General features: G+C 40.1%; 1 protein-coding gene across 1 annotated transcript; it reads left to right on the top strand.

Annotated features, from left to right (window-relative positions):
- Positions 1 to 5,696: 5,696 nt before the first annotated feature.
- TMEM196 (transmembrane protein 196) lies at positions 5,697 to 23,858 on the top strand. The gene is made up of 4 exons (XM_075728221.1): positions 5,697 to 5,843; positions 17,102 to 17,158; positions 19,270 to 19,524; positions 23,796 to 23,858. The coding sequence occupies exons 1-4, from the start codon at positions 5,697 to 5,699 to the stop codon at positions 23,856 to 23,858; spliced, it is 522 nt and encodes a 173-aa protein (XP_075584336.1).
- The last annotated feature ends 237 nt before the right edge of the window (positions 23,859 to 24,095 follow it).

The following is a 24,095-nucleotide window of genomic DNA, read 5'->3' as shown; positions in this document are numbered from 1 at the left end:
CTCCATGGTAGGGAGAACTTTTTCTTCTTTCTGCTTTAATCCTGAATCCCATGGAAATCCCATGTCAAGATCATTTTTTCTTACATCTAGATCTTACTCAGCAGGGTACAATCCTAGACAGATGCCATCTCCAGAAACCCCTCCCTTAACAGCTTAAATAACTTTCTCCTACTAAGCAGAGAGAGCTCCTTCTCAAAGGAAACTGCTGAGAGGCCATCGCCAGCCCAAACTACTTTGGAAAGCGTCTACAGTTGAACTCTCCTATGTCCCTAGTAAAGAGCCTGTCCATCCTGTGAAAGAAGGTAAGTATTTTAATGATCATCTGATAAATATGTAATTACTTCATACACACAGTGTTTGACCATACAGTTCAAAACAGTTCCTAGATCAACCAGTTTTCCATTCTGCCCCAGATTCCCCAGTGGGTGACATCTCCTTTTACTGAATCAGAGGTGATGGGTTTATAAAACTCATCCTCTGGGTTACCAAATGCCATTTTGTCTGATTTATATTCACTAGATCTCTGTGACAGCCTGTTTAGCATGGTGTTACCGCACCAAGAAATGCACAGGAACTGTTTTACAAGTATTAAATTCACGTTAGTAACAGAGGAGTACTTGTTTTAATTAGGCATTTCAGTGCTGTATATTATGCTCATGAACAGAGCGGCTGGGCAAACATGGATCTACAGATGGATCCAAGGGCCTTCACTGTCAGGAAATTATCTGCTGCGGAGACAGGGAATCACAGTTCCTGGGAAAACGTAGTCTTTTCTGGTGATCATCCTTTCTTCAGTTTCCACAGAAACCATATTAATGTAGAAAGAGTGTTTATTTAATAGGACATTTATGTTGGATGAAAGAGACCTTCTCAGTTCAGCTACAGACTTTATGTACAATGTTAGGCAAGTTACTTTAGAGATCCTGTGACTCACATTCTTGTATGTAGTACAGGGGCAAGTAATTTCACATGTACTCTTAATGTTTTGATGAGTAGCAGGAGACTTAGAATTTGTGCACAGATTTCTGATCTCTTCTACTGAAGAAGAAACCTTCTTCCATCTAATCAAGCTAGTTAAAGATGCCTTGAGGGGAACAGACTTTCTTACAATTGTAGACAGACCGGGTCGTTAAGCATAAATCCAAGAAAAAGTAATTTATACACACTTTCAACTTGGGCTATATAGAGTCCATCCAATTTTCATTACCCAACTGAAACCTGAAAATCTGTGAAATTTTCCACCCAACATCAATGATTGTCACAAATCCTCTAATTTCTCTTGAATGAAAACATAGGTTTTGAATATGTCATCAGATTTTTTGTGTGTTATAAACCAATACCTTAATGACTTGATCCAAGAAAACCAATTGTGACCTAACAACCTTAACAACTGCATAAGTGCCACAGATCTTAGCTTTGCTGGGGCTGAGCTACCCATTCAGCAGAAAGTTTGTCTGAGTATTGAATTTTAAACAGACAAAATCAATCACAGTCCCTTATCTTCTGCTGTACAAGATTCTGATGGGGTTTGCTTCCCATTTTAGAACATCAGTGCATGTTAATTTAGAGTATGAACAAACTAAGGAGTAAGATGTACTAAGAGTTGATTTTGTACAAAAAAGAGGGAATGTTCTAGAGGCTGGTTTGTACACATTTCTATAGATAGGATGCAATTGACACAGCTGGTTTTAGAATGAAATCAATGGACATCTCTTTGTAGAACCTGAGGCACTGTATCATCCCAAACACTTAAAAGCCATTGTTAGATTGCTGCTCTCCATTGCTTTTGCTTCAGTGAAACTTAATTGAGTCCCTTCAATCCAGGTGACAAATCAGTATAAAGAGATGGAATCCACAAAGTAAGGTGAAAGCAGAAGATGCCTATGAAAAGAAGAGGATTTGCAAGCTGCCCTTGAGGCTGAATTTTTCCATTTCCTAAAGAATATCCTGGTAGAAGTCATTTACTCTATGTCCTTTATTCCAAGATAGCTCAACTGATACTCCTTGGGACTGACTAGAAAACAAATCCATAAGGCAGAAGAGTAATCCAGCTTCTAATATCACTCAAATTTCTATTTATTTGCCCAAGACTACTACCTGCATATTAGTAACACCAACATTTAGGGAGTGAGTACTTCCCCTCTTGGAACTGCACCAACTTATTTCTCATCTTCTAAGCAGCCAAAGGATGGCTGTACAGTTTCAGTTTTCTTCACAATTTACCTAGGCTGAACTGGATTCAATGGCCTGCATTCTGCTTCAATGCTGTAGGTCCAGTTCTTATTCACAATACAGCTCTTTAAAGTATTGTAGAGACACATGGAATCAGGGAATAAATAAATTCAGCCACTTTAACAGGATGTATTTGGCTATGAATACATGCTCAAAAGTGTTACATAAAACTGGTCATTTCCAATGGAGAGGCTATAACCTTCTCAGTGTCTCTCCTTTTGGCCATCAGAGCCGTACAAAAGGGACTTAGTATAAACGAATCTTTGTACTCTGATCTCTATTTCTTCATTGCCAGTACTATGTCATTCAATTACCCTTCATCCCACTGTGTGACTAGAATTTTTTTCTCATGAACTGTTTTTAAAGTCTCCAATGAAAAAGGAGTGAAAAAAAAGTTTTGCTTCAAAGAAGTCAAGAGGAATAAGATTGATGACTTTTGCTCATGAATCCAACAGTTTAAATTAAAAAATCCAAAGCCCTCATGACTCTAGTTAATTGTACTTTGGAGACAGGATTTCAGTATTTAACTCTCTGCAGTTATAATGAAAACTTGTCTGCACATTGAATTTTTTTTTTTTCCCCCAGCATTTCATCATAATCTTTTTGTTATGGGAATCAGACATACAGGAACCATTTCAAAACCAGCCAGTTGAGACAGTAAGGAGTTAAATAACTCTGGAAAAGAGCGCCTTAATGCTGCAAAAATGTAAGCATGTGCTGAAATGCATGCATGAATAGTCCCATGTGTAAAGTTAATTGCCTAGATCAGCACATAATGATGATGCAGCACCATAGTATGAATAAACTAAAGTGATTACATGGACAAAGACTGTATCTTTTCATTTAAAAAGATAATGATTGGAATATTACATTTCCTTCCTGTCATTATTTGAAAGGGTGCAAAACAGAGATAACTCACGCAGCTCCTCCTGGGCAGTCTTATTAACTCTGACTGAGGTCTTGCTTAGCTCTTCACCTCTCTGCAGTCTGCAGATTAGAAAGCAAGCACCCAGAGCACTTCCTCTCCTGCCATTGGACTCCAGTTTTATACCCTTGTTTTAATAACTGTGGCAAGAAGTGATCTCCATCTAGGACACACTTTTCACAAGGTCTCTTTCCCCCCCATCTTTCTGACAGCTTATTATGACTGAAGTGGAAATGTTACATAAAACAAGCTGTTTATGGAAATCTTATTTCTGTCACATGAGCTCTATCCTGATATGACAGGCACTCTATCTGGCTGCAAGTATTAAATATATTAATTATATCTGTCATTATGCAATTCCCCTCTTATCACCACTGGTTTTTACAGTCCCGGTAAAATATACTCTGAGCAGTAAAATCAATGCACCTTAGCACACTTTAACGTTTATAACAATCTGACATAATAAGGATACTGTCATTGCAGAAACACCTTCCTACACCCATGTGGGTACTTGAAAATCTGTGCTTTCTCCATCCTCCTACATAAATATAGTAGCTTAGGAACTTTTATGCTGTGCCTTGATTTTTAATGATAAGAGATGTCAGGTACCATTTAAAACATGAGAGATGAAAAGGGGACAATTCAGCTTTAACCATAATGCAACTTTCCTTTGTAGTCACCTGTTCTCTTTCTGTGAACTGGGAAAAGTGTGAGCAAATATGAAACAGCTAAAGTTTTAAACTAGAAGGCATTAAGATCCTATCTTAGGACCCCTTTCTCTCACTCTTGGATACATAAAGAACATAAACAGCTTAAGGTGACAGACTTTGTTGCTAGTCTAACTCCACTCACAGCAATTAAGTATGCAAAATTTCTGCAAATGAGGTCTAAACTCTGGCCTGTAATGGATCTACTCTTCTCAAGTGTATATAATACCTAGGTATAGCTTGTTCTCTTGCACTTTAGCATCCTGTTTGCCCCCATGACTGATTCAGTGGCTGTCTTCTCAAAACACCAGACACAGGTTTTGGAGCCCCCAAAGTAAGTTCAATCAGGACTTTGCTAATCTTATGCCCTTGCCTCCAAATTGTACCATCAAAACAATAGGTAAGCTTAGACTGCCCTTCTGGATTCCGATGCCTAAGTGTAAGATTTCTATACAAGTTAAGAAATCTAGATTTTTGCATACAAGGAAAAATTCCATATGTGTTATGTTTAGAATAAAAAAAAATTAGAATGTATATAGAGAAAAACAGCTGAATCCTGCAGGACACTGATGCATTTGAACCATGATCTAGATCTTGGGGATATAATTGTTGAAAGAGCCCTCTTGCCCTGTTGTTAAGGTAATTGTTTGTAGCTTAGTGATCCGTATTTGGGAGAGCCAAGGTGCTAGACTGAAGGTTTGTGTGTTACCATGTTATGCAGCACATCTGGATTGTAAAACTGCAGTCAGAGTGGCGAAGCACTCCCTGTATCTGAGCAGCAGCAATAATGCTTGGTACCAAGCAATCCAGTACGGCTCAAGTAGCAGCCCTGAATCTCTCGTTATATTTTGCTTTGTTGCTCGTTTGCTTTAGGACTGACACGGTTCTGGCCGTTGTCAGAGTGACGAGAATGGCTACAGCAGTTGCCTATTCCGGCAATAGTGTTTTGGAAGCGATCAGAGAGTTTTGCGGTGGCGAGACACGACAGGATCCAGCTTTTTTATTAAGACAAGAGGAAGAAGGACTTCCTCCTGAATTTTGACAGCAGCACCTGGGAGGAGGGAAGCCTACGCACACCCCAGCAAGGGGGCTCACCTTTTACGGAAGCGTTGCGCGGCGGCAGCCTGCAGCTGGCATCGCCACGGTTCTGCGCGTCCTGCCGCCAGCCCGGTCGGGCGCGGGACGGAGGAGGTGTGCGAGCCGGGGTGCCGGGGGGAGGACCGGAGGAAGGTGCCGAGCCTTGTGGCCCTGGGGCGGGGCTGCCGTAGCGCCTCGCCTGTGCATTGGGTCTAGATTCATACATAAATATAGCCGGGGTGGGCTCGCCACACTCGTCTCCCCCCCACCCCCAAGCCAGGAAGAGAGGGGGGGAGAGAAATAAGCGGGGGGGGGGGGGGGGGGGGGGAAGAATCCCAGTGAGGTCATTTCAATGAGAGCGCAGGAGGCGATGAGCCAAGGTCGACTTTTCCGGAGGAGGCGCAGCCCCTGAGGAGCGTGGTGCTGCATAGCGACCGCCGCGCTGCCCAGCCGGCCGGCAGCGGCGCGCCGTCCCCGCCGGCCGCCGGCACCTTGGAGAGCTCCGCCGCGCCGGGGCCGCGCTCGCTGCCGGCGCCGCGCTGCGCTGCGCGGGGCCCGGCGGCGCCGGGGCCGCCCCGCCGCCCCCCCCTCCCCGCCCCCCGGCAGCGCCCGCCGGCCGCGGATGCGCCGCTCCGCCCCGGCTGCCGGCGAAGGAAGAAAAGTTTGGGGGCGACTTAGGGCCGCGGGAGCGCCGGTGGAGAAGGAGGATGCGCGGTTTCCCCGGCTGATCGGGAAGGAAGGATGACCGAGGGAGGATGTGCACCAGCAGCCAGATCATCGGGAGCCTCCTGGTGCTCTCCGTGCTGGAGATAGGGTTAGGGGTGTCCAGCGTGGCCGTGGGGGCGGTCAGTTTCAGCCTGGTCCTCACAGAGCATAAACCTCAGCTGGGAGACTCTTCTCCGGTATGGAGCGGGGTGTGTGTACGTTAGCCATTTCACTCTCTCTTTAACTCTTTATGGTGATGATCAGACCGTGCGAAGGCATCCCCCTCCCTTCCCTTTCCTTCCCTTCCGCGTGTGCATGCTGCGCCGAGAGCCTCGCCGGGTCCATTTCCGATGTGCATGGGGTGCAGCCTGCATACTCGTGGGGCGAGGGGGGAGGCACGGGGGGGAGAGATGTATGTGTGTGGTGGCGGGGGCGGGGGGGGGGGGGATAAAACCCTGCTTTCTCGCTCCTTTTCATTTTTCAATTTTGCTGTGAACAACTGAACTTTCTGTGAACCCATTTTCACACCTGGGAAAGCCCGGTGCCTCGAGTGGAACACGGGCCATAGGTTACAATCTTTAAATTGACTGTGAGTTTTGCTGTTAAAAAAGAACAGCCCTGTCCCTTATGACAAGACTGTCAAAAGGTGTTTTAAAATAATGTCAAGGGTATGTCAGCTGAGTTCTGAGCGTTTGGAGGAAAAAGAGAAAGAGGAAATTGGAAGGAAAATGAAAGATATGTTCTCATGATCTGGGCACCCTGAGCTTCTTGTAAAATGAACAAAAAAATCAAACACCAATAACGGGTTAATAGAAGCAGCTTGTTCATATCACAGAGCATTTCTCACTTCTCAAAATGATTTCTTATCTTTTCAGTGGGAGATATGCATCTTTCTAGGTAGAATTTTCCTCCAAATGGTTATTTATGAAACAAAGAGTAGAAAATACTGAATATTCAGCCTAAACATGAGTGGGCATTTTTGAACTCCAAAGCTGGCTTTGGCCAGCTTGGATTGTACAGCAGTATTTCTAAAAGGATTGTTTGCTTTGCTTCAGATAAGATGGTAAATGCAAAACACTCTTGGTTATTCATCAGCATAACCTCCTGTAATTTATAGATTCATTCTGACAAAGTGCTTCATGTAATATTCCTACTGTCAATATTTATTAATTATTGAAAACAGTCATGAATATTTTTGGCAGTATATAAACATACACATAATTCTGCACTGCAGAAGAGGTAGGTGAGAAATAAGAATGAAGACCAGTAAGATAAGACAGTGGCCAACAGGTAATGATATTATCAAAATCACTTCAAAGAGGGAGGTTTCTGATCATTGCTGATGAAGAAGAATGATTACTCAAAAACATGTGTCTATCTGAAGATTTAATGACAGAGGACAATATCCTGGGTTTCACTGAAGTCAAAGAGTTTTGACCAGTCAGTGAGATCAATATTTTATGCAGTGATTGCATTTTGTGACAACGCTATCACAGCTGATACCATTTCATGACGATGCATATTTCCTGCACAACTGCCTCATTCATTTTTATGGTTTCTGTTACCCCAGAGTTTGTATTAGGCATAGATTAAGATCCTATTACATTAGATGTTGGCTCAAGGACCTTATAATCAAAGCAAGAGACAGATGTAGGATAAAAGGATGTAAGGGAGTATAAAGAAACAACAAACCAAAATTGATTGGTATAACAGGTGGTTGCATTAACACACCAGCAGTCTGGCTGATTTCAAGCTGTTTGTAGGTAGAGTTTTAGAGAGGAATAACACAGAGGACAATGAAGTGATTTTGCAGATGTTTATAGGAAATTCTCCCTATATGTGAGTGCAGAGGCATGGAAGGGAACCCAAAGGGACTTGTTTGAAAATTTAACAAGTGGGTAAAGGATACCCACAACCAGAGCCAACAGAGGCAAGCATCAACTGCTAGGAACTCAGTAAACAGCAGCAGGTTGGGTAGGCAGAGAGAGGCCACAAAGAAACTGTGAAGTGAAAGCAAGCTTCAGGTAGTAGAGGAAATGAGAAATCACAGCGGTATGTAGAGTGGGGTGACATGGTTATAAAGGCTTACTTACTTTGCCCTGAACTAAAGATCTTTGGTCTAAAATGTCACCATTATGGCATCCTCTTTGTACCACTCCAGCAGTTCAAATTATCTCTTAGGTTGTGTTCTTCTGACTAGAGGACTAGCGGGTGAGACAGGACAAGAAAGGGGCCAGAGATCTACTTTTCTCCAGGCATGCTTAGGGCCATGGGTAACTAGGTCCAAATTAAAACAACTGGAGAAAGGTTTGTTTGCACAATCCTGAGAATTGTCCTGCTGCAGAAATGGCATAAACCGCTTTTCTGCTCACTGGATCTTACACTGAGCTGGTGTTGCCTGTATTAAAGAATATGTATTGCATAAAATGTTATTTTTTTCTAATTCACATGCTTGAATCAAGGTTTTTGCTTTGAGGAATGAACAATAAGGAAAAGAAAGGGACGTAAAAGGAAAAACTAATACTTTGACGTGTTAGGATGCAAAACACTGGAGTTAAGTTGAACGGTGTCATGTCTTCTGTTGTAATTTACCTGGAAATATACTGAAAACTTTTGACCCTGTTCTATCCTTGACTTATGTGGGTGGAACTCAGCAGAGGCTCAAGTTCATAAGGAAGTAGATGAAGATAGCATCACCATGGAAACCTTAACCTGAATTCCTAAAATTTGGGCATCTTAAAATCATGCACATTCTAACTCCTATACTTGCTTCCCTATGATGCTTCGCATTTGACTCACATTAGCATTCTTCTTAAAAGAGTTGTTCTTATTGTTCACTGTCTCCATTCAGCCAGATAATTTATTAACAGACCTAACTTTAAGCATGTGAACCCCACCCATAGGATTAGAGATACAGGTGAAGTTAAGTATGGGCTGAAGTGCTCTGATCATTGCATGCCCTGCATTATGTATAAGCAAGCCAGGGAAAGTGGAGTAGACAAGAGTGAAGAAATGGAAAGCCTAGACAATGTCTACATCAAAAATGCATGGAAGCGGGAAAACAGTTTCTAAATTTATTGTTCTCATTGAAGTTGAGCTGGATTAAGATAGTAAGGGTTGTTTAAAAAGTAGCCAAAAAGAAAACAACTGAAGGTGTGACTGACTTCTCAAATTATCTGAAGCATGTGGAGATGACTATCCAATTTATTTTATATCATATCCAATCTGTTCTTTTAAAAATAGGCCATGGCTGCTAAATTGTAAAAAAAAAAAACAAACCCAAAACAGTCCCATAAACCAAAGATGAACATGTTGTTGATTTCTGGATTTTCTTTCTGTTTGTTATGATTACATTGGTATAATCTACTCTACAGGCTGTACTCAGTGTCTCCCAGATTTCTTTTTTCCAGAAATTGAGGTATATTTCTGAAATCCGCCATTCCAGTTCACTGATATGATATATTATAGAAATGATCCAACCAATGATCATGCTGAACCACTAACCCTAACACGGCAAGAATGACAGCATCCATAGCAAAGACTTTTGCACAAACAAAAAACATCAGAAGATAGTCTTTCAAAAAGTATTCACAGATATTTTTTAAATGGTCACATATTTTCCCATCTATATTTAGAACGTAATGGTTGCATCACTATCACTATGATTAGTGACTATATATTCACACATGCACATACGTATATGGCTCTAATCCTCATTTATTCTGAAGTGGTGAATAAAGATTTTCTCACAGGGGGAGAGAATGAGAGACAAAAGCCACATTCTTTAGTTAAATATGTGATCTATCTTCATATGCAAGAGAGAAACCCGATTATTCACTTATGGCTATGCCCCTCAAGAGTAGTAGTTTCTTCCCTTATAAAGACAAATATTTAAATATATTGAGAGATATGCATTCTCTGGATGTTGGTCGGTCTGTCTGTCTGTAGGGGCAGAGTTATTGTTTCCATGATTTGTGGGTTTAGCACAGTGGAAGTCTGCCTGTCCATTAAAAATCTGCATGTATAGTTCGGCTACAGAAATTTGATCCAAGTTGGCACTTGAAATACTTTATTATTTCAATGACTTTTTTTTTTAATCCAGAATTTGAAGGAAAAGAAAAAGGTTTAGTCAGTATGGAACTCTCCCAGAGCAAGAACATCATTTTAGATTGTTAAATCAATGTTGGTGGCCTAAAATTTTAAAACATTAAATTTTGCATCTAGTTTTTACTGCTGCCAAGTTTCCTTTGGAAAGAACAGTCAAACTATTTTTTTTTTCAAAAGTACACTAAAAAATTCACATTGTTGTTTAGCACGCAGACAAAATGCAGATGTGATCCTCCTTTATTTTAACATGTGCATTGCATTTTCATCAAACTGCCCATATTTCTGGCTGGCTCCTGTTCCTGATGAAATGAATCGCACCACTGCCAGTGAGCTCAGTGGAAGCTGGAGAGTGTTCTTTGTACCTATAGATGAGGGAGGATGTACCAAGCGTGGGAGCTTCTTGCTTTTCATGCCTTTCATGGACAATTGACTCCAGCTGAGAAGTCTTTCAAGAAGTTTTCTTTATAATTCAGACACTGCGGAAGCATAAACCAATCTGGAATATGGTCTATCCAAGGGGACTTCTAGTGCCTGACCTGTATTTCAGAGGATCTGTTGAATTTAGACTGACTTAAGCACATGTTTAAATGTTTTGCTGAGATAAGACCTTAGTTCACCTGCAGGGAATAATCTTTATTACTTTTTGAGACAAAAGCAGTCATACTCTAAACTAAATATTTGATACAAAAAACCAACAAAAAGCATTATTTACTATTTGTTATTCTGATAGGCCCTAAACAAGTAAATAAATATTATTTTGCACTGAGAATTTGAGTGTTTTTGCAGATGACCCAAGGTTTTTTGAATCACTGATGGCAGGTAGACATTCAGGTCCAGAGACCCACTTCTAAAGTTCCTTGAGTATTTCTAAAAAACATTTCCCATTTTTAAAGCATCTCTACAGGTCTATAACCAGATGAAAGGGAACACTAAACACAGGGACTGGGATGGAATTTAAACTTCCTGAATCTGGCTTGAATCTGGCAAATCAGTGGGAATTGTAGCACCACCTGAGCTGATATGTCTCACCTCAACAGAGCCTCCATCTCAGCATGACAGATTTGGTGGGACACAGGGTTGGGTTGTGGCAATGCTGTTGCTTCTGTTTCTTGCAGCCAGCTAGACATTCTTGTCCCCACAACCCCTTGCATGGGACAACAACATCATGTTTTCATCCCCCTTTTGCAAAGATTATGGTGTTTCTCTATGGAGGTAAGAGGTAAACCTACTAGCTAGGCTCACTTTTTGCCCGTTGTCATTTTTCTCTAGTTTGATGCCTTTGTTTTCATGATTGGATTCTGTGCCCTTTATGCCTGCACTGAGAAAACTTAAGCCTTGTTCTGAAATACTGCTTGAAAGAAGAGTTACAATTAGAGATACCTTCTCTGCTCAGTTCATCCATGAGGGATTTCAGCTTTTTTCTCATTTGGATAGAGTTGAAGCAACAAGATTTATAAATTGAATGATCTTTTCTAGACATTATTATTTTCAAATTCCTGGGTCTTCTCATGGCAGTCACATGTTTATACATTTTTATTGTAAAACACAGATTTTCTGGTTTACCACCTGACAAGATTAGATAGAAGTCTTGTTGATTCTGTCTTGATGGTTTATTCTTCCTAGTGGGGGATTATTTGAATAGGTATGATATGCTTGCATTTTCACTGTGTTATATTTAAATTTGGAATAATTTCCCTTCCTCTATTTCATCAGATATGTATGGATGACCCAGAACCTTGGGGGCTTTCCACACAGTGTATGTAGTTTGAGCTGCTGCTTTGTCTTGAACACTAACTAGGGATCAGGCAGTCCTTATATTCAATAGCTTTTCTCTATTTTCTTCAGCTCTCTCCAGAAAGATTTTCCATAGACAGTTTTCATTTTCTCAAGGGAATTACACTCACCATTGCTTTTGCCGCCTCAAAACAGAAGAAAGGTTTCTTAGGTTCAATACACAAAATAAAAATAGTTCCTTTTCTTCTGCATGATGGAAACCAACAAATCTTTGGCTCTCTGCAAATATAGCTAAAATTGAATCTTTTTTTCAGACTACCAGTAAGAAAGTCCCTTTTTTTCCGGGAGAAAGTGAAAGAGGCCAAGTCTTTTGTTCCAGAAAATATGAAATAGGGATGGATCCAAACCACAGAACTTGAATCTAAATTGAGATTTCAGCCTCCTTACAGAAATTTCTGGGTGTTTGGTTCTGAGGTTTTGTTTTAAGCCCATATTTAATATAAAGTAAATTAAAGCAGGCTCAAAATAAACATTCTCCTTTTCTGGGAGGTCTTTGGTTCTTTATTCCAAAGTTCAACAGACCAAAAGAGAGATTTTCAGATATGCATATTGAACATAAGCAGGCACAGCTGCAGTGTGAATGGCAAAAACTCCACAGACAATTAGACACTCCTGCATCACCTTGCAATCACACTAGTGCTATCAGAGGGACTCTGGCTCTGCTAGGTCCCCAGCAAATCTTCACTGAAAGGGAGACTGAGGCACTCACAGCCCACTGAGGCTCTAAGTACCTTTTGTGCTAGTGTCTGTCTTTGGATTTTTTACCCATCACCCAAGAGTGGTTCTGCCCCTATGTATTATTGTATGGTACATTCAATCCCTGCCTCCTGTGCTAGTCTTGACACAAAATATCATGTATCACAGGAGGTATGAATAAGTCTGCAACCAAAAGTAACCCCAGAAATAATGGGAATTGCTTGCAAATAGTGGTCTATGTAGGTTTTTAAGTGAGATTTTGGATGTTTTAGCCTTTGATTTTTCTGAAGAATAATAATTAAAACAAAAGTCCAACAGTGAAACATCTGCTTCATGTCCCAGCTGAAGGTCCCTCTATGGCTCCCAGGGCATTTTGGAGGACTTACTAATTTAGCTTATCCTTCATGAAATATTTTAGCCGCCTTCTTGGCATGAGTTGTGAACAATTCAACAATTGATCATTCTTTATAAGGAGCTTATCTTCAGTGATATATTTCTTTTCCACTTCTGATCTACTTGTTTTCAGTGTAAGTGTGTTTGCCTTAACTTACTTCAGATTTGACATGGTTAGAAAATGTATCTACTTTTAAAGAGTCCAAACAGTTGATAAAAATTGACTGAGGATAATCAATGATCATGTAGAAAGGAGCAAGTCCTCACCATGACAGTATTAGTTAGTCATGGGTAAACTGCAGTCCAGAGAAGCTCAACAGTTACAAGTCAGGTTTAAATGGTATTACATATTGACGTGAAGATGAAGTCCTTCAGCATAGCAAAGAACAGAGTGGCAAGACAGCAGAGCCCCTGGTGGCTGTATTCCAGTTGGCAGTATTACAAAACAGAAGAGTTCAGAATTAAAAGACAAACAGGAACAAACATAGGAAATTCCTTTTGAGTCTGATTTGTACTTGCATTCTTTTTCTAGTGCAAAGAGCTAGAGTAATTTCTCCCATGTACCTTTCACTACTGCTGACCACAACACTGTGACATGAAAATTTTTATGGGAAATTACTATAGCATCAAGAAAAGAATTCCTGAGTCGCTAGCTGATCTATCAAAAAGCAATGAACAGAGTCAATCACATAATGTCCCACTGACTTCTGAACCTTTCTAGAGGTCTTTACATTGAGAAGCCTGGCTAAGGCAACTCTGCATTGAGCAGTGTTCCTGTGCCCCGGGTATCGCTAATATTCTCTGTAAAGCAGGTTTCTACTGCTTCCAGTGAATCAGACTCCTCTGCAGCCTCAGAAGAAAGGGGTAAACTTGGCTCAACATTTTCAAATTTGCATGAGGTTTAATTGCCTGACACTGTGGCTCAAATTTATCCATTGTTTTTAATAGTAAAATACCTGCTGTCATAAATGAATAACCATACTGGTTTTTGGGCAAGCCTTTTCTCTGTGAATGTAACACACTCTCATTTAAAAAAAAACCAAATAATATTAATCCTTTGCTACTGCCCAAGTGCTTTTCTTTCAAGGTTTTTAACATGTTCAGGCACACTAGTGCATTCAGTTTCACAACTTGCTTGTCTCATAGTCATACAGATCATAAAGCTTTGGCATGACCTCACCCTGGCTCACACAGAAGAATGTGGAAGAACCAGGAATACCCAACTCCTCTGAGTTCTCTGTTGAGTCCTTTAAGTACAGGACACCTTATTCCTTGTGTATATTTATAAATATTGTAAATGTACAGAAAGAGAAAATGCATACAGTGTATACATACAGACCCTGACACAATAAAATATTGTCATAGTATCATAGAATATCTCAAGTTGGAAGGGACCCATAAGGATCATTGAGTCCAACTCCCTGCTCCTCACAGGACTACCTAAAACTAAACCATATGACTAAGACGGTTCATCCAGATGATCCTGACAGACTTGCTGCCATGACCACTTCCCTGGGGAGCCTGTTCCAGTGACCGTCCACGCTCTCAGTGAAGAACCTTTTCCTAATGTCCAACCTAAACTTCCCCTGACACAGCTTCATTCCGTTTCCATGTGTCCTATCACTGGTCACCAGAGAGGAGATCAGCACCTCCCCCTCCACTGCCCCCCTCAAGGAAGGTGTAGACTGCGATGAAGTCACCCCTCAGCCTTCTCTTCTCCAAGCTGAACAAGCCAAGTGACCTCAGTTGCTCCTCGTAAATCTTGCCCACAAGGCCTTTCACCATCTTGGTCGCCCTCCTCTGGACACACTCTAATAGTTTGATGTCTTTCTTATATTGATGTGCCTAAAACTGCACACAGTACCTGAGGTGGGACTGCATCAGTACAGCGTAGACTGGGGCAATCACCTCCCTCAACCAGCTAGCTATGCTGTGCTTGGTGCACCCCAGGACATGGTTGGCCCTTTTGGCTGCCAGAGCACACTGTTGACTCATATTCAACTTGCCATCAAGCCAGACCCCCAGATCTCTTTCCATGGGGCTGCTCTCCAGCCTCTCATCCCCCAGTTTGTATGTATAACCAGGTAGTCCCTCAGATACTTTAACAACTATGGAATACAGTAGTCACCCTTTGTTTTTGAGAAGCCAGTACCTTAGGGCTTGCAGAGTAGCTCATTCACTATTCTTTGGATTTCAGCTGGGAAATACCTTAGGTAATATATATGTATACGGAACTACATAAAGGTAGTTTGGAAGGGTGTGCTTTCTGTCCTTGAAGAACAGTAAAGAATAGCAGAACTGCCCAAACTAGTGGGTTCTAATGCTGAGTGAATATGTAGTTTGCTTGTTGCTCCTTTGGTCATATGCAAGGATAATATACATTCATTACATTCCCTTCTGGCTAGCACAGACTGTACAATGGAAATAGAAAGTCTGTGATTGAAATCAATGGTAAAAAATCCATTGACTCTAATAGAAGCAGAATTGGAGCATTCTTGAAAAAATGGGTGACCTAATCTTTCAGCTTTGAAAGTAAATCATCAAAACCCCAGCTTTTTAAACTAGTTAACATACACTTGTTACAAGTTGAAACTACCTTTGATGGTATCTTCCAGATCCTTTCTGTGAGCTTTCCAGAGCTTGCAAATTTTTCTTTATACAAAATCTTGCTTTTAAACCTATTCAATCACTACACAGAGAAATTACATTATTAATCCCCTTTATCAAATCTGACTGAATAGAACTTAATTACAGTGATGTCTTCTACAAATTTTTTTTGAGGTTTCTGCATTAATGTTGAGAAAGACAAGACACCACATGTGAAAATCTGAAGCATGCCTTCAGTTGAAGGCAATCTGCAATCACAGGATTGGGAGTGAAACTCCAAAACTTCACAGAAGGCCTGAGTGAAAACTTACAAGGCAGATGTGATAGTTCTGAGTTGAAATCTCCTCTGCCTGTGGGAAAGGGACAGAGGGAGCCCTACCCATTGGGTTTTCAATTGTTATTCCAATGGGTGAGCTCTAGTAGCAATTACCAGTTGTATGTCCTGGTATGTCCTGAGCCATTCAGCGCCAAGGTCTAGATGATCCAGCTCTCTCCATAATCAGATTGGCATTAATTCCACATCCCATGCTTAGTGTAGATGTAAATAATATACAAAATCTAACCGTATTCATTGTGGGGAACTGATTCAATGGGCCTAACAGAGTAAAAGTACATTTCAAGACTTATGCTTAGCTACATGCATGAACTACTTTAGTTAGAGGGAGATAAACTATGTATTAACATACCTCTTCAACTGAGATATTGAAGCTGCAAAATTTTAGAAGGTAAATGAGATGTACATGCAATATATTACATGGACCCTGAATGCCATATAGGAATGGCTTAATTTTTTTTCACTTCTTATGTAATAGCCAGGTCTGTTCTGTGACTTAATCCTAAATCAAGGTCAAGCAGAGCCTTTTGCTAGAAATACCATCTCAGTGGAACCAAGAGTGCAGAAAAATCCAGTTTTCAAACTATAAAATTAGTTCCCAGTAGGGGTGCAGGGTTAGCTTTACTGAAAATAAGTACCACAGGTTTCTTAATAGAAGAGTTTATGAGGTATCAAAGAAATCTTCTGACAGTATTACAAACACCTGGAGAAGGCCTTATTGCTTCCATACAGCTACTGTAGTTCTTAGCATGACTGCTCCCTCAGGGACTGTTAGCTATTTCCCTCGTTAAACTTTTTTGTAGGAGGAAAAAGTGACATCAGAGAACATCATTGGTCTTTGATGTAGGTCACTAAAAAGCATTAACACCTATTCATATCAGCTGGTAGGGGATGTTTCTGGTTTTGTTAAGCATTTTTTTGCCTAATGCTTGATGTGACAATTTGCAGATCAGTTTGTGAAAGGGAACTACATGAAAAAAGTACAGATACCTTCATGCTATGTTTTGTGAAGTGGGCTATCTAGCATCTAAGAAAAGATTTTCCTGCATGCTCAGTGTAGCCACACCAAAAGATGTACTCATATTTTCACCTGCATCTGCAGAGGATCAGAGCATTAAGTACCTCAGCTATGGTTGAAAGTAGATTATTTGAATCACTGACTACTACCTTCCTAAAGTTTTCTGAGGAAAAAAAAAAAGAGCAAAAAGGCATATTTTGCTTGCAACACTGTTTTTTTTTCATGTTTTGTTTACCCAAGCAGCTTAAAAGTAGGATTTTTTTTTTTTCTTTTTTTATGGGTAATCATCCTCAGTCTGACTTCTCATTCCAGTTTCTTCCTCTCAGATAAGTGTGTTTATGGTTGAGTTATAACTTCCTGAAACATAAGGTTTGTGATAAAAATGCTGACAACAACTGTAACCATTGCCTAACCTACTGTTGTGGTCACCACTACAGCAACACAGCAGGATTTAAACTTGAGACCTTAAATGATGAAATAACTAGTATTTTTTTTTTTCTTTGCAGTTTCTCCTTTGTGGCATATGTGGAATATTGTGCGCCAAAAAAAAATCTGGACTTGTGGTAAGTTTTTCCACTGCATACATAATACAAAAGTATTTGAAAAGCATACTTATCTAACTTGAACTCCTTACTGGGGGCTTTCTGTGTCCAAGTGTTTCTGATAAAAAGTCAGTAAAAATTGCAAGTCAGCAGTCCAAAAAAGCAACCAGCACTTTGGTTTAATCAAGGAAAACAAGGCAGCTCTGAAATGGCCCATTTTAAGCCATGCATCCCTATTTAGGCCTGCCTGGATAAATATGGATGGAAAACTTTTTGACACAAATCTATGCCAAGTCAATAAAAACTTCCCCAATAACTTCACTGAATTGTACCTTCTCTCCTTCAAAAACCCATTTCCGTGAAGTGTGGCATGAAGCATTCAAAAAACAGGTAGATATGGCACTTTGGGGCATGGTTTAGTGGGCATGGTGGTGTTGGGTTGATGATTGGACTGATGATCTTAGAGGTCCTTTCCAATCTTAATGATTCCTAGTTTTCACTTTTGTTATAAATAATCCAGCCACCAAGCCAGGAAACATGAAATTGCTACTCTACCCTTAATTGGTTTAGTGGTGGACTTGGTAATGTTAGGTTAATGGTTGGACTGGATGATCTTAAAGGTCTTTTCCAACCTAAACGATTCTATGACTGAGCTGCCACCTCAGTGAGGCTGCTGACCAAGTTTGATTCTAGATATTGAGCTGTTCACTGTTTTAATAAGTTCTTTTTGCAATCAGAATCATGAATAAGCCACTTTTAAAGTGACGGCAGAAGTTTTCTGTCTCTTCTAAGAATCAGAAGTACAGTAATTTTTCTTATGCAGCAAAATAGTGTTATTAACACACAAGTCACAGCAGAACTTTATGTTAAAGATATGATCCTATTGCAAGTGATAATGTCTGTCTTAATTTTCTGTTGGCTTGATTATTCTGCCATATACAGATGGAAGTCATGTAAAACCAGCGTAAGTGTGAAGGGAATCAGATTATTTTTGAATGACAATGAGTTTTCCTAAACCGTGTTACAATGACAGTCTCATTTCTTAAAGCATGTGGACCATAACCAGTTTCTAAAATCTGTCTGCTTTGGTGGTCTCATGGAATAGTCACTTCTCAGTGGACAACAGCCTACAGCCTGAATGCCACATTCCTGTTAAAATTCTCATCCCAGCTGTGTACAGAAGTGGTCTGTAAGGCTCCATAAATTGTTCCTACCACAGTAGATAAGTACATTCTATATACAAAGCCATATTGAGTAACACCAAAGGCCCATCTAGATCAGCATCTGACAGGCCAGCAGTATCAAGGGAAGTGAACAAGACAATAATTTAGCAGTGTCTCCATAATAAGGTCTTTTGCCCTCCAGTTATTTGTGGCTTGAGGACATCCTGGACCAGGGTGGCATCTTTGTGATTAAAGTGATAGGAGGTCTTTAAACATGTCTCGTTAATGCAGCCTGTTTCACATCCTTCTAAATTTCCCAGAAACACTTTAACCAAGTTAAAAACAAAAAAGCAAACAAACAAACACATACTCACCACACTGACCTTCTATAGAGCTGCATCACAGATTTCTTGGTTGTTTCTCTTGCTTCTTTGTCCAGCACATTCACCTTGAACACTTTTGGAGTCCTCACAAAAGCTGTAGAAAGCCTTCAAACTGTTGTCTGACTGAACAAACTAGAATTGAACAGGAGGCAGAGTCAGATGGCACACAAAGCAAGAGAGATGCACTGCAAATACACGAGGTATTCACTCCTGAGGAGTGGTGAGAAACTGCACAAAAGAAAATTACAACACATTCTGTCATGTTACTGTTTTGAATGAAACGCTGGAAATCAGAAGATTTGTGTCCTAGTAGTCCTTCCATTGACTAGCTTTTATCATGAGCAACTCATTCTACCCAACTTTATCTTACATGCAACATCAATCTTAACTCTTGTACACCAGAAGGCATTGTATACCCTTGGAGCTCTGTGGGAGCTGAGGGAGTTAAAAATGAGTGTCTGTGCAGCATTTTGCAGTCCCTGATGCTATTGAAGCATTGAATTATGGTTAGTCTCATTTTTTATATGAATGAATCTGTCTCTGAAAAATGTTACTGTGACATAACTTCTCTTGTCTTTCCTGACAGATGATACTTTTTTCTGCCTGTTGCATCTGTGGACTAATCGGAGGAATCTTAAATTTTCAATTTCTTCGTGCTCTGACAAAGAAGTCGTCTGCTCTCTATTCTTTGCATCTTGCCTCCATGTCTCTTGCATGCATTGGAATTGGTGGTTGCACCCTTTCTTCATGGCTCACTTGTCGGCTAGCCAGCTATGAACAAAGGCGAATGTTCTCAGAAAGAGAACATTCATTGCATCACTCCCATGAAATGGCAGAAAAAGTGAGTTGTGTGTCCTCCCTTATTTGTTCTGCTTCTCCTGAGATGCTACTGTATGTGTTAATGTTTACAATTGGCAAGAGACGTATTCAGTTTTCAGTTTTATATGAGAAAGAGCTTCTGGGAAATGAAACGCTGCCATTCTGTGTAAGCTTTATTACGTTGCATTATACGGCGCTATTTTTAGGTACTGTATATTTGCAGTACATCCATTTCAATGAAGTACATCCATTTTCAACATAATTCCATTGTATAGCTATTCAGGGGCTTAGCTGCTAAATATAGCACTTCATAAATAATTGGAAGCCTTATTAATATGGATTATCATGTATTGTACTGTGAAAAAGCACGGAATGCTTTCTGTAACCACATCATTGCATGCTTCCAGGATTTAATCAATTTCTTCCTCTCCCAAGTACTCAGCTTATAAAGTAGGTTATTTAAACACAAAAGCCACAGTTCACAAACCTAGATGACTAAACCTACGCACCTAAGGGCATATTTAGACACCTAAATGAAACTGGTCGGATTTGCAGCAGCACTAAGCATTTATTGCCTTTCTCTGTTAAAAGGAAGCTTACCAAGGTGTCTAGGTCTATGTTTAGGTGCTGAAACTTAAGCTCCCAAAGTTGAGCATGTAGGGCCTAAAGAATTAATTGAATAGAATTCTTGAAATCAGCTCCTTGGATTTACAGATCTGATTAATATTTGAGGAGTAAAATGTTCACTGACATCCTGTGCTTTACGTTTGGACTTTGTATCCAAAGCTTTTCATTTGAGAAATGAGTAGAGAAGGGAACAAAAGTCAAGTGGACTGCTCATCTAAACCTCCACGTGCAAGTTTGCATTAAAGTTCAACAGTCTGTATCATATCTACTGAGACCTCTGAACAGCAGAGCAAGGATTAATTCATTCAGACTGTAGAATGATTTCAGATTCCGTGACAAAACATGCTATAGCAGTTAATTGTCCATTAAGTAAAAATGACTTGTCACTATTCTTTACTTTCTTAACTGAGATGAGACTCCAGGTAGAAATATAGACTGAATTCACCTTAGAAGATGTTTGAAACATGTTTTAAAAAGTTAAATAGTATTGGTTACAACAGCAACATAAAACAGGGTGACAAAATCAAGGGAAGAGATACATTTGTCCCTCTCATTTTAAAATTAAGCAGAATTCTGATAAGCTATGTAGGCAATATGACCATGGTCTTGCAGATGGTAGGCCAGATCCTGCCTTTCAAAGAGGATCTTGCCTCAACAAGGACAAAGATGAAGCGCATTTGAGAGAAAAAGAGAGAGGTAAAAAAAAAAAAAAATGGCTTGGGAAGAAAAACCTTTCAAAATACAAACACCTGCCAACCCTGTCGACTTGGGCTGAAGATGACCATGTATAGCAGTAGTTCAATGCCTCCCTTCCTGGCCTGTTGACCTTCTGAGCTTTTAGACACTTAGCGGTGAAGAGTGCCAGGTACCCATTTATCTTGGGTGAAGGGCCGTGATGCATGTGCAGAGCAACCCTATTACACATGCTCAGTGAATGTGGGATGTGCCCCACAGATGGTGGATTCCCTGCATGTGTGTTGTAGAATCAAGTATGCATGCATAGATGGTCTGATCTGGGACTTCTTAGACCTCCAGCCTGTGGACGGCCTGCTGCTAGCAGGTTTGAGTACATTAGCTCAAGGCATGCCCCTAAAAAATAATGAAGGCTACTTAAAAACTTACATTAAATTAGGCCCTGATTTAGAAAATATTTTTTATATAAGACTATTTTGTATATTTATACTGATATACAGTCATATAGACATGTACTGCATGTGCATTTGTTTGTGCTATATTTATTGTATAATTGTTATATTTATATTAGAGATTGAGGGGTATTGAAATAACCGACCTGCCCAGCTGCCCGGTGGTTCCCCCGACACCAGAGTTACCTCCAAGGTACGCTGAACACTAGGGAGCTACCATGTTGTTATGTCACTTCAGGAAGGGCCACCTCTAAGAGGAAGTCATAGTTTCAGCTAATCAAAGTTGGCTGATGCTGTGATGTCACTCTGAGACAGGAATGGTGCTTCCAGGTGGTGACATAATTCTACATGGTGAACGCTGCAATCTGGAAGTAAGTTGAGTATTTAAAATATTCACCCTAGTTATAGACATCCAAATGCTTCTATTTGGATGTTGCCACCATTGCCTCACTCTGCTTCTAATCTGTGTGCTCCTTCATTTCTTGAATTCAGCAATGTTTTTTAATTTATTAATACTTTTATTTTTGAAAATAGAAATATTGGGGAAAAGAAATGATTTTCAGTATTTTCTGAAATTATGATATTCTAATAGCTGATGTCTGCAGAGGATTCAAGTGACAAAGCTGACAAAAGGAAACTTACAGTTGCTCATGAGTAGTCTTCTGACAGATTACTATCAAACTGTGGATGACTGATAATATTAGACGGCTTTGGTGTTCTTGGTCCCTTTCCCTGTTGACCGGTATCTTCAGCATAGATCCAACAAAGGGTTTAGGCACCCACAAATAGGCAACCATAGTGCCTTGTTTCAGAGCAGGCAGCCCCCAGACAGGGATCCTGAGTTCAGTGTTAGGCATGCATTTTTCTCTTCAGTATATGAGGACAATCAGGCACCATACAAAAACATCCAACACCGTCCCTGCCAGATGGAGAACTGGGTGGTAGAAAATGCTCAAAATTCAGTAAATTTACACAGCTGCTTTTCTCTGAAACTTACACTTGATTCAGGAGTATTAATTGGCATATCTACCTGGTTTGATGGACCCAAGTTTACTTGGTAAAGAGGAATACCCCATCCCTTCTTTCAAAAACTGTGCAGGCAAAAATTAAGTCTTGCAATCTACTTCAAAATGTAGTCTGAGAGAGAAGGCACCAGTGCTTCCACTTTATATGAAACCTTGAGTTCTGGTCTCTGCCTCATGAGCTACTTACAAATCAAATATTGTGGATTAAAAGAAGGGAGAGAAAGAGTCAGAATAGGAATAAAGACCAGGTCCCAGAATTTTCTTCTCTTTACCAAGACTCTCAGTTACTACACTATAGAGTCAGGCTCACTCTTTCTGTCTTTCTTGCTCTCTCTCCCTGTTTAGCCCAAAGAATCTTGTTTTACTTTCTTCACAGAAACTTCCACAAGAAGGGGGACAAACAAATCCCTTTTTTTCCACATTTTGTCTAACTGTACCTACGAGGTGGAAGAGGTAAATTTAATCTTTCCATGCAGAGAAGAGCTTCTGGTTCTCATGCAAATACTTTAGAACTAGCCCAATAGTGGCACCTCTACCTCATCTAGCTGAATTTTAAAAAGAATAGACCAAACTGCATTTTTATATGTGCCCGCTCTTCTGGGCATAGTTGGATATTCTCTGGGACCTGTCATTGGACATAAGCAGCAGATCATTTCTGTATCCTGATGCAATTTGGTATGAAATAGGCCTAAGACTGCGCAGAATAAGGCAGTTCTGAGCATAAACTCCATATGGTTTTGCAGCCTTGAAGGTCAGAGAAGTGCTTAATGAATGCAGCCATATCCAGGTGTAGACAGCCTCTAAGTAGGTATTGTTGGGATTGCAATTTAAGGATTAGAAAATCTAACTCCAAACAAATCTTGGTTTAGGTGCTTCAGGATTCTGACTCATGATCAGGTCAGCTTACTCCAGGATGACTCATCTGCCACTTGAGTAGCAATTGCTGAACTGCTAAAAATTGTAGTCTGGCATATTAAGGGAAAACCAAAATCAGTCCCATCCAAAGGCAAGCAGTCAAAACCCTTAGATCCTGTTTGGATCTAGACCTACTTCCCAAATGTCTATCCCAGCTAGCATCGAATGGTATCTGTTTGTAGCATGTCAGCACAGAATAAGTTTTGAATGGAAATGAAGACTTAATTACCATCTTGTTCCTTTGTAGATTACCACACAAACTTGAGCTGATGCACTTTCAAAGGACAACGTCACAAAACTTGCATGGATGCCATCAATACTGTATATGTGGTCTGAGAGTAATGTCCAACTCAATCAGTATCAATGAATCTATCAGCCTTCAAATGTACTTAATTTATGTAGGAAGAAATGTGATTTTTGTTTTTTACAGTGAGATTTATCGAGACAAATAAAAATGTAAAGTTTTTCTGAATGTTTGAAATTTAGAATTTGTTAAATTTTTATTACAACCTTAGCTAACTAAATTTCAAACACCATAAAATAATTGCAATTTTAATCAGAGTTTTCTATTCTTGTTGCAGGAAATGACAGACAACCTAAGCAATGGTGGCCCACATCTGATTTATAATGGAAGTGTATATTAAGAGATTTTATAAAGGTCCATGGAAAGAAGTGGGTTTAGAATTTTCTTCAGGAAAAAAAACAGACTCCAAGAAACTGAGAAAATGGAACTGTCTTAGCTTTTATGGCTCAAATGTCACAACTGCAGAACAGCACAGTTGCATTTCATTTTTAGAAACATGTTCAAAATTTGTCTCCTAAACATTTTGCACATATACAATATTTATTCACTTCCTGGCTACTCTCTTTTGGTTTTTTGT

This window comes from Pelecanus crispus, chromosome 2 (genome assembly GCF_030463565.1).
Source record: "Pelecanus crispus isolate bPelCri1 chromosome 2, bPelCri1.pri, whole genome shotgun sequence".
NCBI lineage: Eukaryota > Metazoa > Chordata > Aves > Pelecaniformes > Pelecanidae > Pelecanus > Pelecanus crispus.
The sequence above is the reverse complement of the archived record's forward strand: the minus strand, read 5'-3'. Positions and strand labels throughout refer to the sequence as shown.

Bases quoted from the DNA above. Each gene is read 5' to 3' on its own strand.
- TMEM196 (XM_075728221.1), top strand. From the start codon at position 5,697: ATGTGCACCAGCAGCCAGATCATCGGGAGCCTCCTGGTGCTCTCCGTG. The intron at 5,844-17,101 runs GTATGGAGCGGG...TTTTCTTTGCAG, and splicing joins AGCTGGGAGACTCTTCTCCG to TTTCTCCTTTGTGGCATATG. The intron at 19,525-23,795 runs GTGAGTTGTGTG...TTCTTGTTGCAG, and splicing joins CCCATGAAATGGCAGAAAAA to GAAATGACAGACAACCTAAG.